Source organism: Gambusia affinis, linkage group LG02 (assembly GCF_019740435.1).
Source record: "Gambusia affinis linkage group LG02, SWU_Gaff_1.0, whole genome shotgun sequence".
In the NCBI taxonomy this organism is placed as follows: domain Eukaryota; kingdom Metazoa; phylum Chordata; class Actinopteri; order Cyprinodontiformes; family Poeciliidae; genus Gambusia; species Gambusia affinis.
In genome coordinates this window covers 3,223,418-3,240,652 of record NC_057869.1, presented here as the reverse complement: position 1 = coordinate 3,240,652, position 17,235 = coordinate 3,223,418, and the positions used below count along the sequence as shown (strand labels likewise).

The 17,235-nt window shown below is 38.6% G+C and overlaps 1 protein-coding gene across 1 annotated transcript in view; it reads left to right on the top strand.

The window, feature by feature from the left end:
• samd4a (sterile alpha motif domain containing 4A) overlaps positions 1-17,235 on the top strand; it is a 59,958-nt gene that overhangs the window by 307 nt on the left and 42,416 nt on the right. The window contains exon 2 of the mRNA XM_044141438.1: positions 1,471-1,977. Within this exon, the coding sequence (XP_043997373.1) occupies positions 1,782-1,977 (196 nt within the window). The 5' untranslated portion in view covers positions 1,471-1,781. The remainder of the gene's footprint in view (positions 1-1,470; positions 1,978-17,235) is intronic.

Sequence of the window (17,235 nt, the reverse complement as noted above, 5' to 3'; positions counted from 1 at the left end):
CACTTTTCAGGTAGTTACATTATTTATTGATGTGTGTGTAACTTTAAAGCTATGAATCCCATTATAAGGAGGATATTGTTGTTTTTCTTGGACGGACACGCAGACGAATCCGCAGCAGGCTGGGTGCTGATGAAGCAGAGTGACAGTTTTAGACAGCAGATCTGCTCCCACATTTTACTCCTCAGCTTTCCTCTCTGGATCCGGATCTCCCACGCAGACAGAGAGCTTCCTTCTCCCGTGGAAGGCGAACCTATCATTGAAATAATGTCAGGAAGTCGCCGCAGCAGCCGTCGGTAACCCGGCCGGCGTCCTTTGGAAAATTCAGCGCCAGGATCACCGACTGCTGTATTTTTAGGAATGGGTGGATACCAGAAACATTTTTCTTTTCTTTTTTTTTTTTTTTTGCCTTTATTTTTGTCCCTGCGGTGAATGCCACAAGCCCTATGCTGCAGGCGACAGCTTTAAATGCTCGGTTAAGTTTTCAGAGTCCGGCTTCTTTCGGTTAAACAAATAAATTTAAATTGTCCCACTGCAGCAGCAACAGGGACACTGTCGGATCAGGCTGGACACAAGTATGAATGAAAGAAGTAGAAAGTGACACATAGAGTAGTGGCGCAAAACCAGGGGCGCTGTGTATAGGGGGCGCCAGAAAAAGGGTGTAAAAATTATTTCTAGTGGCATTTTCTGTATTTAGAGGTGACTTATTCTGTTTGAACAGGTTAGAATACGGGTTAAAACATGTACAGAACATTTCTTTTGCATAAGATCATTCTGAGACCATGAGACTTCTGTCTGTCCTTTTTCAGAATGAGCTTTTTCAGGGCTCTTGTCACTTTAAATCTAAATAAGTTGCTGCTGGCCACACTCCCACTGCCCCCACTCAAATTTTAGATTTGCATGTGAAAATAGTTGCAAAAAGATGCACAATTATACAACTGTACAAGCTTGAAAAGTGTCAGTAGAGCCTTCTGCACAACCAACAAGAATGCAGCAAGTGATTTCAGGATGGTAAGTCATCAACGAAACACTTGTCTTTTCCAGCAGCCATTGTACAGTGCATACATGCTGGAGCTGCTTGGGTTGCTTGTTGGAATGTGACTTAATCTGGGAAGTTTTTGAAACTGATCGTTTTCCAGACACCAAAAAACAAAACCTAGGTAACAGGGCTGGAGTTCCTCTGGGGTTGCTAGGTAACAAGGCTGGAGTTCCGCTGGCGTTGCTAGGTAACGGCGCAGCGCTCGTGGAATGTGACTCAACAATCGGGAGGATTTTGAAACGGCTCATTTTCCTGACACCAAAAAAACAAAAGAATAGTTTTTAGAAGCAGCCGAGACCCAGTGGAAGTACAAAGATGTGGAATTTGACCAGCTGTTGTTTTGTTCTTGTGTAAATGATGCGCCTCAGGAGGTACGAGGTTGCAGTTTCCCTGTTGAACATGTTTCTCTTCTAATGCCTGACGTTCGCCTGCAGGCCTGACAGGGGATTCCCTGAAGGGAAATGCCACAGACTGATGCTGCTGCGACACAGCAAGAGCTGGAAAAGAGCTGACTCGTCACCGATCAATCCCATCTGAGATCCACCGAGCCGCCAGAAGCGGATCCGATCACCTCATGCCTGCTTAGAGCCGGAACCGCCTCTCCTCTCCTCCTCTCTCACTCTCTCAGCAAAGGAGATTATCGGGAATCGAAGGTGGTGTGGAAGCCCCTCCAGCAGGAATTTATCCGCCATCTGGTACGTCCCACCGCATCCGGCGGCGCCTCGTCCGCCCCGCCCGGCAGACCATGATGTTTCGGGATCAGGTGGGCGTGCTGGGCAACTGGTTTAAGGGATGGAACGAGTGCGAGCAGACCGTGGCTCTGGTGTCACTGCTGAAGAGGGTGAGCCGGACCCAGGCCCGATTCCTGCAGGTGTGCCTGGAGCACTCCCTGGCTGAATGCACGGAGCTGCAGGTCCTGGAGGGAGAGGCCAATAATCCAGGTAGGACGGCTTCTTCTCAGATTAACAGACAAGAAAACTACATATGATCAAGTTCTAGTTTCTACTGCATGAAATAAGACAAAACTAACTTACAAGTAACTTTTCAGCAAGAGATAAGAGTTTATTTAAGTAAATAAATCCTCAATGTTTAAGAAAAGATAAATGTTTGTTGGCAGATTATTTCCCTTATAACCTGGATTATAAGGGAAACAATCTGCAGATGAAACAAATTTTTTAAAATCAATATTAAGGAATCACACTGTTAAAAAATCTGCTGCATAGTTTTGACTTATTTCAAGTCTGCTAATATTTGTACTAGACCAGAAATACTTGGCAATATTTAGTGTTTTTGCAGTGCATGATACAAAAAAAGGAGTGCACTCAAATTCACGCTTCTGGTTAATTTATTTCACTAAAATATTTTCATAGCCCACATTTGTCACAGCATCAATAAATGTTGGTTCTGGTTGGTTAGTAATTAAACTCCAAAAACTCAAAATCTAACCAAACATTTTTGCAAATATCTCAGAACAGTTGAAATGAGACTAAACTCATTTTCATGTAACTTTTCAGCAAGATATAAGCACTTCTTTAATTATTAATAATTTATTCGTATTGATTAAACAATGTTCTAGTTCCACTTGCAGATTATTTCACTTGTAACAAAACATTTTCCAATTTTACAAATGAAATAATCTGCCAGTGGAACTAATACTTTTTCATCAATATTAATAAATGTTTTACTTAAAACAAGCTCCAATCTCAATGTAAGTTAGTTTTGTCTTATTGTAAGTTTACTAAGATATTTGCACTAGAAACTAGACAAAGATACTTGGTAAGAATTTGTGTTTTTGCAGTGATTTAACTTCCAATCAAGTGCAGTCAGCTTCTCTGCTCCTGGTTGAGAGAATCATCCCCACAGCATGATGCTGCCACCACCTTTGGGGTTGTGTGCTAAGAGCGATGTTACTTTTCTCCTTTGGTTTTCTGTCAACAAACCGTTTCTTCGTTGCCACTCCTCCAGAAGCAAACACAGCTTTATGTTCCTGCGTCAGATAAAATGCGCTGAGGTTTGTGCTGCTAATGTTTCCAAATGTTGAAATGAGTCCCAGGGGAAATTATTACACATTTCAGAGAGATTATCTCTTCCTGTAGAGTCTGTTTGCAGGTGTTTGCTGAAACGATTAATCAGATTAATTGAAATAATTGTCAACTAATTGATTAATCATTAACGGGAGTAAACAGACTCAAAAAAGGCAGTTCGGTGAAAGAGCAACACACTTTACATTTTTATTATTGTAAGAAAAACGCCTGCAAATATGTTCTACCTAAAATTCATCTAGTGTCGGTTTTAGCTGGTTCAAATTCTTCAAAATACATATTAAACACTTTTGATTTCAAATTATTAGTCAGTTAATCCAAAAACTAATTAGCCTCACACTGCATAGCAGAGCTTTTTCATGTTGTTGCAAATATTGTTTAATCTGCAGATGCATCCTTTGCTAAAAATGATGAAATGTTCGCCAAGCGAATGCTGTTGCTGCATTTTAGGGCACAAAATGTTTATTTTATTGTTTCAAAATTTAAGTATTTGTTAATTAGCATTTTTTAATGTAGTTCTAATACTGTATAAAAAGGATTAAAGGAAAAATTTCCACAATATGCCAATTTTTTTATTCGATTAATTAATTAATTGTCAATTGACAACTAAAAGTTTGCATTTCTTTCTCAGTTTGTCTATATTAATGTCTTTCTGAGTTAAATCTTTTACCATTTCTGCTGTTTTCTGCTGCTTTTTGACCTGTTTTTGGGTTTTAACACATGAAGATGCGCTGATACAGTTTGGATCAACTCACCGGACGTGAAGTGGTGAAAAGCTGCTGCAGATTTTACATTTTACAGTCTTGTAGCTCTTCCTGACCTGGTTTTGGGCCAAAGCAACAGGGGAAGCAGTAAGGAGGGGGTTCTGCCTCGGTTTCTGTTGCATCACACTGCATCACGGCCATGGTAACAGAAACCCTGGCAACCGACTGCGCTCATGAAAAATAGAGTGAAGCGCCGCTGTGATGGAGCGGCACCTGTAGTGGCTCATGGACGGGTTATCAGATCTGGGTGAGCCGCTCCTGTCGGGTCACACTCCTCTTCTCTGCTCTGTGTTATTGTTTGATAAAACCAGACATCAAAGCTGACAGCATGGAGTTTTCCCCCTGGAAAAATAAAACAGTTTATACTGTCAGAGATCAAAGCGCAGCGGGGAGAGCACCTGATATTACTCGCCGCTGGTTCGTCTGGTGCCCATTGTAGGTCAGGAAGAGTCTGAAATGAAACCTGAATGAAACACTAAAGGTGTGCAGATGTGTTTGAGAACTGGTGTTTCTTTATTTAGGGAAACCAGTCAATAAAAAAAAAACATAGTTTATAGTGTTAAAGTTAAATTTTCTGCTACCCAAGATTATATAAATAATTAAAAAAATCCCAACTGAACCGTCCCGGTGTAAATAAGTTATCTAAGGCTGCTTTCACACCTGACAGTCCAGTGGACTCAGTTTCATTGAGGACCAAAATTGCAGCACTTGTTGCATTTTCAGTTGCTGGTTTCCCAAACCAATGACAACACTTTGAGCAACCTGTTCCCCTCCTGACCTGTGGGGGCGCTTTAATCATCCAGTTTTTGGTAGAAAGAGAAAAATTATTAAATTTATGATGTGATTAATTGATGTACTGCTTATTGTGACCTAAATATAAAACTTTTCTGCATTTTTACAGTTTATATATTATTATTTTTGTCATGTTTTTTTTATCAGTTTATTTGCATAGCACATTTCAGCAACAAGGAAGTAAAAAAGTGCTTTACATCATAAAAACCTCATACAGTCATCAATTATGATTATTATGTATAATATATATATGTATAATACCAGCTTTTCTTTTTAAAGGTTTTATTAGCTCTTTTACTTGACAGTTAATTGACAGGAAAGTTGGTAATGAGAGAAAGGAAAAGACATGCCAGGCCGGGAATCGAACCTGCGACGGCTGCGTCGAGGACTGAGGCCTCCATACATGGGTTGTGTGAAACCTCTGCGCCACCACAGCACACCCCATAATACCAGCTTTTTAGAACCTATTTTATTTACTCAGGCAGCTCGGTAAAAATGACGGGGTTGGTTCAGGTTCACAGAGCGACTCGGTAAACCAAAGAAAAACTCTCACAGTCTTAGATAAAACGTGACTCTGCTGCAGGGAGAGAGCTAACAGTTGTGCAACGTGTGTAAACTGTAACTATGTACATACTCCACTCAGCCTCAGACAGTTCTGCTCATTTCTGTTTACAAAACAAATGACAAGTAGCGGCTCCGCTGAGCAGCGTTTCGTTGAGCTGCGCCACCTTCGTTTGCAGCTCAGTGGAGTTCATGCATTTTTCTAGTTAGTGGAAGGGACACGAAACATTCAGCTGTGAATTTTGTATGATGTAGTGAATTCAATTTAATTCAATTTATTGTTGGTCAAACTCGGATTCGGCCAGAAAACTGCAATCAGTGCACTCCTACTTGAAAATCATAATGTTGATAGTTACTTCCAGATTTTAAGACTGAGTAGGAAACTTCATCAAAATGCCGTATTTTTTGGACTACAAGTCACAGCACCAGCCAAACTGTGAAAAACGTGTTACTTATAGTCCAGAAAATACGGTAACTCCCCTAATAAATAAAAATTAACAACTACAAAAAATTTTCAAAGTGCATTATTAGAATTTTTTTGGCTTTTTTGTTTGTGTATTTCACCGTCAAGAAAGCAAATGTTTGTCAAAAATAAAAATACAGGCTGTGGTGCAGAATTTTTTTAATTTTTGGTCTAGTTTCTAGCAAAAATATCTTAATACACTTGAAATAATATAAAACTGACTCATAAGTAACTTTTCAGAATGTCTTAGGTAAATAAGTCCTTAATATTGATGAAAAAGTAGTAGTTATTTCACTTATAAAAAGACATTATTCCCACGGTACAAGTGAAAGAATCTGCTATTGGAACCAAAACTTTTTCATTAATATTAAGGAATTATTTACCTAAAAAAGCTCCTATATCTGAAAAGTTACTTTTAAGTTTGTTTTGTCTTATTTCAAGAGTACTAAGCTATTTGCCCTATAAACTAGACAAAAATATTTGGTCAGGCTTTGTGTTTTTGCAGTGTAGAAGCAGCACTAAACTAATTGTGTCAGGATGGAGCTTTAAAAACCCACCCATTCACTTTGATTGCAGACAGTACAGTTCTCTGCCGACCTACTGGCAGCTTGTGCTTGTTGCTCATCCTATTTATTGTAAATCTTTGCAAAGCAAAAGCGGAGCCTCCTGCACAACCAACAAGTACGAAGCAAGTGGTTTCTTGATGATACGTTAACAGCAAAACACAAATGAAAGCGGTAAAACCAGCTGACCAAACGTGTTGGAGTTCTGCTTGGGTTGCTAGGTAACAGGCTCAGCTTAGCTGGGGTTGCTAGGTAACGGCGTTGCCTGTGGAATGTGACATAATCTGGAGATTTTTGGAGCAGCTCATTTTCCAGCCAACAGAGAAATTAACTCACTGCCAAAAAAACAGCTGGATGGATTTTTTTAAGTGCTTGGGCCATTTTTAGAAGCAGTTGAGACCCAAATAGAAGCATAAAAACACACAAAATATGAATTTTAAGATATCTAGCTAGCTAGTTGGAGTTAAAGACAGCTTAAAGAATCCAAATGGAAGTATAAAGACGTGGAAAATGTCCATTTAACTCTTTATTTTGCTGTGAGCATCTATCAGCTGCTGGTGTCCTGCAGCAGCACTAAAACCCTGGAAGTGGTAAAGCGGCACAGAGCTCAGGGACGACGGGGAGACTCATCTGGTTGGAAAAGAGACGCATTCCTGTGGAACAACTGTAACTTTCTGTACCTCCGGAGTTAATTTTGGGCCTCGCCTCGCTGTTTTCCCTTTCACTTGTGTCAACTTGCGGTTGCCTTTTCCCTTCGCTGATTCAGCTCGGTAGGATTTGAATCAGCGGAGCTGCAGAGTCGACGTGAAAACACATGCTGCCGAGCAGAAGGGGGACGGAGAAGGTTGTGTAGTTACGTGATCCCTCTGGTATGTTGTGGTAGCTTGTTTGAGTGTTTAAGGGCTGGGGCAAGGCTGATATATCACTTCGCTTTGTTTCTGGGATCTCATTTCTTTCATAATGCTGCAGATCAGGAAAACGTGTTGCAGCTTTCTTCAGATAGAGGTTGTTTCCGATATGCATCATGTGTTAAAAACCAGCTGATGAGCATAAAACCCGTCACGGTTTGGTTTGCAGGTCGGAGCAGAGACGCTCCGGCCTCCTCAGGGTTAACTTCCCCAGTGGGACGTTTCGGACTGCGAGTGGAAAACTCTTCGGAAAGTGTTGTACAAATGAAAGGAATCCTCTGTGACCTACTTCTCTGTGCGTCTCAGAGGCGGCTTTGTTTTGGCAGCTAGCAAGCGATGCAACTTTGTGTGCTCCTTGAGACGCAGCCTGAGTTAAACGGGGATCACCGCTTCACACACAGACTTCCACAGTCGTGATTTATTGCGTTTTGATTTTTTTTCCTCCCATGTTATTTTTGGATTGCTGGGATTTTCTTGGACTTTAGACTTTCTTTTAAGAAAGGCTAATTACTGAACAAATGACCTGTTCAGACCAACAGATTAGCCTTTTTTTGAGTTTGCATACGCCAATGAACGATTAATCGATTACTAAATTACTTAACACGATTAGTCGTTTCAGTCCTAATTTATAAATTTCTTGTTAAAAGAAGATCTGAAGTCCAAGGAAACCCCAGAAATCCAAACGTAACAAGGGAGGGGAAAAAAGCAAAACGCAATAAATCACGACTCTGACATGATTACTTAATTGTGTCAAGTAATTTTTAGGAATGGATTAATCGTTAACTGTTACTATTTCTAATATTGTATAAAAAATCTTAAGTGTGTAAATGAAAAATCAGCAGAATGTGAATTTCTTCAAATCTGATTAATCGTCCGAATAACTTATTAGATATTTTATATTATGTATTTGTTTAATATATATGTGTTTGCTTGCATTTTTATGTATTTCTAGTATTGCATAAAATAGGCTTCAGTGGTTAAATTAAAAATCGTTCAATCGATTAATCATCAGAATGATTGATTACTAAAAATAATTGTTAGTTTTGGGTTTCAGCTTATATTTGAAACCCAAAACTAAACAGTTAAGGTTCAGATCACTCCATATAAATTGTATCAAAGTTTCTGATTTCAGATTCTGATAACCAAATTGCAGCTCGGTCATATTTTTGAGTGTTATCTGTCTTTTTACAGCGTGTTGGAGTAAAGGGTTAGTCTTAGAAGGGAGGATATTGGAGGAGACTTAAAATAGCCTTCAGCGTTTTCTCTGGAAGATTCCCACTCAGGACGCAGGATTAGTGTGAGGGTGGGGTCCGGGCAGCACAGTGGACCTGCTGTTCTGAATGACTAACATCATTTTAAAGTGCTGCGGCGCTGACTCGGCCTGCACAGCTGTTTGTGCTGGAAACCGGACCGCGAAGAGTTGAAAAGTACACGCAGCTGAACAGACCGAGCCAGAACTCCAGAAGATACATTCTGGTCTGAGATTTTTATTATTAATTAGGACTGAGCAATTAATCAATTTCAATCAATATGATTATCTATTAATTATTTGATTATTGATTAATCAAAATGTTTGGTTTTGAAAAATTTAAGTTTTGTAAAATCAGGATTTTTTTTTCTTTTTTTCACCAGTATTCTTGTTGGGTTTCAGTAGTTCAGAGCAGGTCTGGACAATAAATCAATAACATTTATTGCAATAGATAATACATCTGATGCAATATTCACTGAGCTCCGATCTGGAACCGCACAGCATTCTGGGAGTTTTTCCTCTGGTAAGTGGAGAAAAGACTTTAGTTGCTCAACCTCTCCCGCCAGCTAAGCTAGGTTGGTGGAATCGACTAACTAAGTCACTCACTCACTCTATGGTTACCTAGCAACTCACTCACTCGAGGGTTACCTAGCAACAACTTGAATAACTTGTGCAGCAGCAGTTTTAGGTTTCATAACTTTGCCTCACAACTACTTAAAAATAAAAAGAAAACAATGGCGTGGAGTGAAAGCTGTGGCTAAAACAGGAAAAGTCACACAATTAGTTTGGTAACATTTCAGATATTTTAATCAAAAAACTAATCAATAATTATTGATATCACCTGATGTGAAACAGGTTTTTCAGCCATGCCGCGCGACCTTCAGAGCGATTTCAGCACGCTCAGTGCGGCCATCTTGTTTGACAACCTTGTGTTTTACAGCTTCTATTTATTTGAACTCTATGACTGAATATTAGTCCCAGGCTACGATGTTTTTTCATCTTTGATTGCAAAAGTTGGAAAAGAGTAAAATCTGAATATCAGGAGAATAGAGTAGAAATTTTATGAGCTCTCCAGCACAAAAAATAGATATAATGTCGCATATTTTAATGGGCCATAAATCAATTTTATCAGGTCATTGACATTTTGGTTTATGAAGATTTAAATTTTTGGAAATCTGCATTTTTTCCCCCACTAATGTGTCCGTAGTCCAGAGTGATGTCAGTACGCCCAGGGCGGCCATCTTGTTTTAGAAGTGTTTTCTCCAGCAGTGGTCCCCAACCCCCGGGCTGCGGACCGGTACCGGTCCATGGACCAATTGGTACCGGGCCGGGCAAGAAATAATTAAATATTTCCATTTAATGTATTATTTGAGTCTGGAGGATCTTTTATTTTGAAAATCCTTTAACTGGATTCTCTCGGTTACGTCTTGACATTGAGCCCACAAGCAGCTAAATGAGTAAGAAACAGATCAGATCTCTTTGGAAAGTTTCTTTGCAAAGGAAAAAGGTCCAGAGAAGAGACAGGAGAATGGATTTATCCCGGTAGGTGATTCCCACGTTCCAAGTTCTGCATGATATGATGACCGGCTCGTGAAGCAGTTTGAAGGGAATGAAGCTTCAAACTGCTTCTCCACGTAGAGACCAAGCACCCTGTGCATCAGCAACACTTCGGGTGTCATTGTCTCTCATCACGCCCAGTCTGGTTGCAGAGAAACCAGCTCAGCTCCCATTAGTCGTTATCATGAGTTAAAAAAAGTCGTTTGATAAGCAGCTCCTCTATTTTCTGCACTATGATTTGGAGGTGAATTATGTTTTTTCGTAGTTAACATTTTTAACTGAATAAACATAACCACATATAATAAACATGTAAAAATGACCTTTACACATAGTAATAAACATTTCCACATATCACCTCCGATGTCCACCGGACTCTCAGTTGCGTCAACTGTTTGGGATTTCCCTCCGTTCTTACGTCACTGCACTCTCAAGAGGAATCATTGAAATAAAATCCACTTTTAGAAAATATTTCCTGGATGTGCTGTGGTGGCGTAGGAGACAGCGCGACCCACATATGGAGGCCTTCAGTCCTCGCTGCGGCCGTCGCAGGTTCAATTCCCGGACCCGGCGACATTTGCCGCATGTTTTCCCCCCCTCTTCATCCCCCTTTCCTGTCAGCCTACTGTCATATAAGGGACACTAGAGCCCACAAAAGACCCCCTGGTGGAGAAAAAAAAAAATTCCTGTTATTTGTTTTTTAGAAAACAGTGAGAAAAAAAAAATAATAAAATTTTTTTAAAATCTGAGATTTATTTTTTGGCCACATCACCCTCAATTATTTATTCATTTATTTAAATTTAGCTCAGTTTTACAGATTTCTTCAGCCATGGCAAGCATGTAGTTTCACTTTTTGTAATCCAGATGCGTCTGATCGGTTTTCCATTCGGTACATCGACGTTTAAAAATGCCAAATATGTCAAATTCCTTTGGTTGAAAAAAATCCAGGAACTGATCCCAGATCAAAGCTACATTTATTCCGAATGCTCCGAGTTTTTCTCCTACATCTGCTAATGTGGAACAAAATCCATTTCTCTCCACGATGACTAAGGTTTCAGGAAGGCTTGTGTTGTATAATGACTCATATCAGTGAGTGAAGTTCTGCTGCGCTCCCTGCCTAAACTGGGCCTGATGAAAACCTGGCCTGGAAATCCGCATTCCTGCCTGAGGCGCTCAATTGTTCCAGTGTTGGGGATACTGTCTAGGAATGTGGGCCCAGTCTTGAGTTGAGTAAAACAGGAGTTTTTTTCCAGAGTAAGGAGGTGGGGGTGCTTTCAGTGGAAAGGAAACTGATTCCACCCACAGTGGAGGGAAGGTCTCCTGAGTCCACAGTGGTGTGGAAGAGAAGGGTGGGGTGGGGAAGGAAAAAAGATGAACAGCGAGGAGGACTGGTTTCCATTTGGAGCTGAAATTCATCTCACATTCTTCATATCCGAATACCAGTTTCCCTATATGAGCTGTTGCAACCAGCATTGGATATTTATTTGACAAAATAGTACACAAAGCTTAGACTAGATATCCTTTAATGAGTTGATCTAAAGTCGATTCATCGACTAATGATCAATTAATAAGCGGCCATTTTCTTAAAAACCTGAGTATGAAAAGGAACAACCATCTTTCCACAACATAAATTGGCAAAATTTTCCACCAAACACTAAATTTAGAAAAACAATGACTTGGTAATTTTACCAAAATCTGGTACGATTTTGTGTTTTTGCAGTGTTATAATCTGGATTTAGAGCTCTGCTGATGGTGGGATTACCTTGACCTAGACTGGAGACCAATTTTCATGCAATAATATATAATTTATTAAAATTATAAGTGTGATTTTTTTTTTTTTTTTTTTTTTTTTTTTGCCGTTAATGGTCAGAATTAGGGATGCAAGCTATCAATTGATGAGTTAAACTAAAGTTGATCAACTAACAATTAATTGATAAGCGGCAATTTTCTTACAAACCTGAGTTTTCTCTTGTCAGGAGGAGCGAACATCTTTCCATAGCATAAAGTGCTTACATTTTCCTTAAAGACTAAATTAAATTACAAAAAGCATTTATTTGTTAATCTTACCAAAATCTGGTAATATTTTGTGGCTGTTTGTTGTTTGAACTATTAAAATGAGCAATCATAAGAATTTTAAGACGTATAAAAACCGTTTGTTGATTTTGTCGGGTTGCTGTGGTTCCGAACCCTGTGATCACCCGGGTTCAGTGAATGTAAACTCTGTACAATATCAGTTATTCGCCAAAAAATGTCCAGTTTAGGTGCATCTCTAAATTACAAATCAGTTGCTGAGCATCTTTGGGTCTTTTAATTCATATTTAGCTTGGATAGGACACAGCCAACACATTGAAGAGAGTAAAATTGAGCTCTGTTGTTGCTCTGTTGTTGAGCAATGTTGCTGAAAACAACAACAAAAAAAATTATTTCTTTGTACAGTTTAGAGGAAAAAACTAAATTCAGAGAAAATGTGTCCTGATTTTTCTCCACACGTCCCAATAAATGCTGTTTATCCTTTGAATGCCTGTAAACCTCCCAGAGATGGGAAGATGGGCGGGTTGAGCCAAAAACCTCTTGTCACTGGTTCTCGAGCCAAACTATTTCATCTCACCCACGCATGAGCAAACGGTTTATTTCTGGAAGTTGATGCCGTGTTCTGTGAACTCCCACTGAACCCCAGGAATGGGGACAGACTTTCTGCCAAACGATCAACGCAGCAAACGTAATAAAGCAAACCTTTTTCACTCCGGATTTTAACCTGCAGGTAGATATTCTCTACCTGCAGGTAGATATTCTGAGGAGTTTTCTTTGAAACAATTTGAGCTCAACGGTAAAAGAGACGAGCCGTTGGTGATGGACGAAGAGACTCCTGCCTCATAAATCCTCCAGGTTTAGTTTCTCACCCTGTGCTTCTTGTCTTCAGAACCAGGCTGATGCTAATACGCTCTTATTGATTAGGACTGAAAGGTCAGTCCACTAATGGGGGTTTAAAACAGAAAACAGGATAATGGAGATGCATCTAGTGCAATTTTCTAAGAGTATTATGTGTTTATTTGAAGCTTGCAATTATACCTCAAATGATTAATCAAATTAATTGATTAATTGATTGTTCAAATAATTGCCAACTAATTTAATAAACCATTTATTAGTTTACAGACTCTAAAAAAAGGTAATTTGCTAAAGGAAAAACACAGTGAGAGCTGTAATTAAGCCACAACTGTACAGAAATAAATACATTTTGCATTTAAGATGGGAAAAAAACTTCTTTATGTGTGAATCTGTTCCACCCAGAAGTCATCAATGGACATACTTATAGCACCACCACATTGAAAGATTTCCTTTTTATGGAAGCTTTTGTGAAACAGGCATTCACTAACAAAAACAAGGAAAAAGAAAATATTATGGGGCTTTCTAAAGTTTGGCCCATCACCTAACTCTTTCTTTATATTAATATTTAGTCTGTGTATCTCGTGCAATATAAAATAACTGCTTGTTATTGTTGAGTTATTCTAAAACTGTGGTTGGGGGGCGCACAAAAATATTAAGAGGGCCTCAAATGGCCCCCGGGCCGCACTTTGGACATCCCTACGGTCAGTTCTTCCAGCAAAGATCCTCATGTGACAGAAAATGGACCTGAGATAATCTGTGAAAAAACTGAGCTCCTCTGCCTTCTTCCAGTGCAATCTAGAAACAGCCAATCAGAGTCAGGAGGCGGGTCTTAGCGCTGTCAATCACCTGGTAGAGGATAGCCATCAACAGAACGGAATTAAACATGATGGAAATCTATTAATTTCTAGAGTAAAACAGTTAAAAATAGAAGACAGTGATATTATGACCTTTGAAGCAACAGCATTTCTTTATTTAGCTCTACAGGTGTGTAATGTTGTATTAACAAGCTACAGTTTACATGTACATGTGTAGAGGAGCTGGAAGAGAACAGGTACCAGCCTCTCCTGTCTCAGAATCAGAACCAAACGTTTTCCCAGCGAGTCGGTCCGGTCTGCCCGGTTTCATTTCCCCCAAGTCTTCAGTGAACCTGTTGTTCTACAGGAGATGTTTGTTTAACGGTTTGGTACCCCCAACCCTAACCCTGCAGCCTCCCAGCTGACCGGTGCAGCAGGATGTGGATGTAGAGTAAAAAAATAAATGCCAGTTTACGTTTAAAAACACTAACGTTAATTTTTATTAATTAGCTAAAATTTTAAATTCCTTTTCAGTGAAGTTTCCACCCCTGGCTTTTTCACAACATCTTTATTAAAGCTGTAACTGATATATATATAAAAAAAATATATTTTTTACAAATATTTTGAAATTGTCACTATATTGTGATATTATAGTATTAGTAATCAATTAATCAGTGTAGTAATTCTTCATATCTAGATCTGAAGCAGCTAAGAGAGATTGATCACAATTAATCAAATTAATCGTGATTAATCGATTATCGAAATAATTATCAACTAATACAGTGATCGATTAATTGTTAACTCAAATTTACACACTCAACAAAAAGCAATTTTCTGTGAGAACAAATCACTAAAAGCAATAACTAAGACAAAAATGTACCAAGCAATATGTCCATTTTGCATCTCAAATAAAAAAGCGCTTTATCTATAAATGTGCTCGACCCAGAAGTCCTCAAAAAGCAGCTTCAGCTTCACCCGGTTCAAATTCTCTAAATAGATTCTCCTATCAGGAAAGTTTTGCTATCAGTTTATTGATTTGTTCATCCAACTGATCAGCCCTGCACTGTATTGATGCATTCTTTGCTACATATAAGCAAATGTTCAATAAAGGAATGCTTTTATTGCCTATTAGGCAATAGAATGTTTATTTTTTTAATTAAAAAGAAATTGTTAATTTGTATTTTCATGTCTTTGTAATGTTGTATAAATCAGCAGAATCTGGTAATTTTATTATGTGATTAATCATCAGAAGTAACTAACGATTAATATAATGATTGTTATCAGCAGTCCTGATGTACGACACATCTGGAAAGTATTCACAGCTTTTTCTTTTCCACATTTTAATATCTAGTGTCTGAAAATATGAGGAGAACAACATCATCTATAAAAATACATCCTTTTTTAAGACTCTGCTTACTTTTGGGTTCAGGATGAGGACTCTGTCGGAGTCCTGTTCATTAGCATGTTTCACTCTATGAGGACTTCTTCACAAATATTTTTGCAAATATGATTATTTCTTTTGGGACATGACAAAATATACCAGAAATGAAGATGTTTCTACTTCCTTCAGTAGAGTTTTTGGGCTTCTCCCATCCGGTTCTGGCAGAACAGAAGCTCACATTCCCAACATAGCTGCTGCATTCAGAGCCTCCCAAACGCTGGAGCGCTTTTCCTCACGTCCGCAGGTAGACTGCAGACCTCTGCACCACTTTGTCCTGACAGGAGAGGGAAATATCTGTCATATAAACTAAAAGACAGGGACCTATAGTGAAAAATTCACATTTTGTAAATGTTTTTGGAATTCCATCTGGGTCTCTACTGCTCCTAAAAACAGCCCAAGTGTTTTAAAAAATACCCAGCTGCATTTTTTTGGCCAAAGAAACACATTTTTGCTTTTTGGTGTTTCAAAAACCCCCCAAATGTTAAGTCGCATTCCACAGGCACTGCGCCGTTACCTAGCAACCCCAGCAGAGCTAGGCCCCGTTACCTAGCAACCCAAGTTGAGTTCCGGCGCTTTTTGTCCACTAGTTTTAATAGGTAGAATATACTTTATTGATCCTCAACTGAAAATTGCTTATTAGTTGACAAACACCTTCTATTCCATACAAGGTGTTAAATATTAGTAAACATAAAATTTATATAAAATAAAAATAATAATCCTAATTAATAATCCTTTATTGAGAAATTGAAGTTGTCACGGTAGAATGTAGACAGAATTAAAGGAGCAACAGTAATGAAAAAACTGTTGTTTTTCATTTTTCTATACTGGTCAGTGTAGGAAAAAAACATCATATAAGCTAAACTAGAAATATAATTATGAAAATCTCACTATATACACAACATATAGATGTGCATATATAAATATATGGACTTGCACACATAAATATACATTTATAAAATATGTTTATGCAGCTGTGTGCGCTGTATAATGGCTGCTGGAAAAGACAAGTGTTTTGTTGTTGACCTACCATCCAGAAACCACTTGCTTCATTCTTGTTGGTTGTGCAGGATGCTTTACTAATGCTTTTCAAAGATGTACAGTTGTATAATTGTGCATCTGTTTGCAGCTGTTTTCACATGTTAGTTTAAATGCTGAGTTAGGGGGTGTAAAATCTCATTACCTAAGAATGATTTTGTGAAGAAGAAAAAGAAAAGTAATGAGGCTGTATCCTAACCTGTGGAACAAAGCAAAATACCTTTAAAAGAAAGGTGTTGTATTTGATTGAAGAGTGGAGCTATCGTCCTGTTTGGCTGCGAACTTGTTTAAAGGAGGAAGTGAGGCGTGAACTCCGCTCCGATGGAGCCGACGGAGCGGGATGTATCCACAGGAGCCTGGATGATGCTTTTCCTCTGTGCTGACGGGAGACACAAACACACACACTCTCAACATCAACAAACACCTCATTGTCATGCAGGTGCTTCCCACTCTGCAGGCAGCTGTTTTGGCTACTGTTTCAAACATTCAACAGAATAAATAAATAAGCGGCTCAGAGGAAGAGACCTGTTGGCTGAAGAGTTGCACAGAACTGAAAAAGATGAGAGCTGAGCTTCATTTAATTTTAACAGGTGTGAAACAAAGCGAGGGCTGCTTGACATTTGTTTATTGTTGTTGCTCATGGATGTACAAATCTGTGAACTTCATTTTCATAGATCGCTGTTGAACTAAAGAAAACGAATATCTTCTTCTGGCCTTTCTGACACATTCAGGCTACTCTCGGCTTTTTTTGTATCTCATTATAAGTTTGTTTTGTGCAAACAGTAGTTTTCTGTATTTTCTACACATTGCAACATATTTACAAAGTTGTTGTTTTTTTTTATCTTAAATGCAAAATGCATTTATTTTTGTGCATTTTTTGCCATTACTGCTTTCATTGCCAAAAAACTTAAATATTTTTGTTTTTTGTAGAGATTAATCTCTAAATTGTTTGTTGATATTGAGAATGAGTGTGTGGGTTTGAACAGTTGCAAATTTGCTGGAAAAAATTTGAAAATTTTTAGATTAATTTAAAATAAAAAGTAAGACATTTTGAGTTTTAATTGTGGTAAAGGATTTTTTTTCTAGCAAATGTTTGACTTTTCAAACTTGTCCTTGTTTTTTCTAGAAACTTTTTTGGGACAAGTTA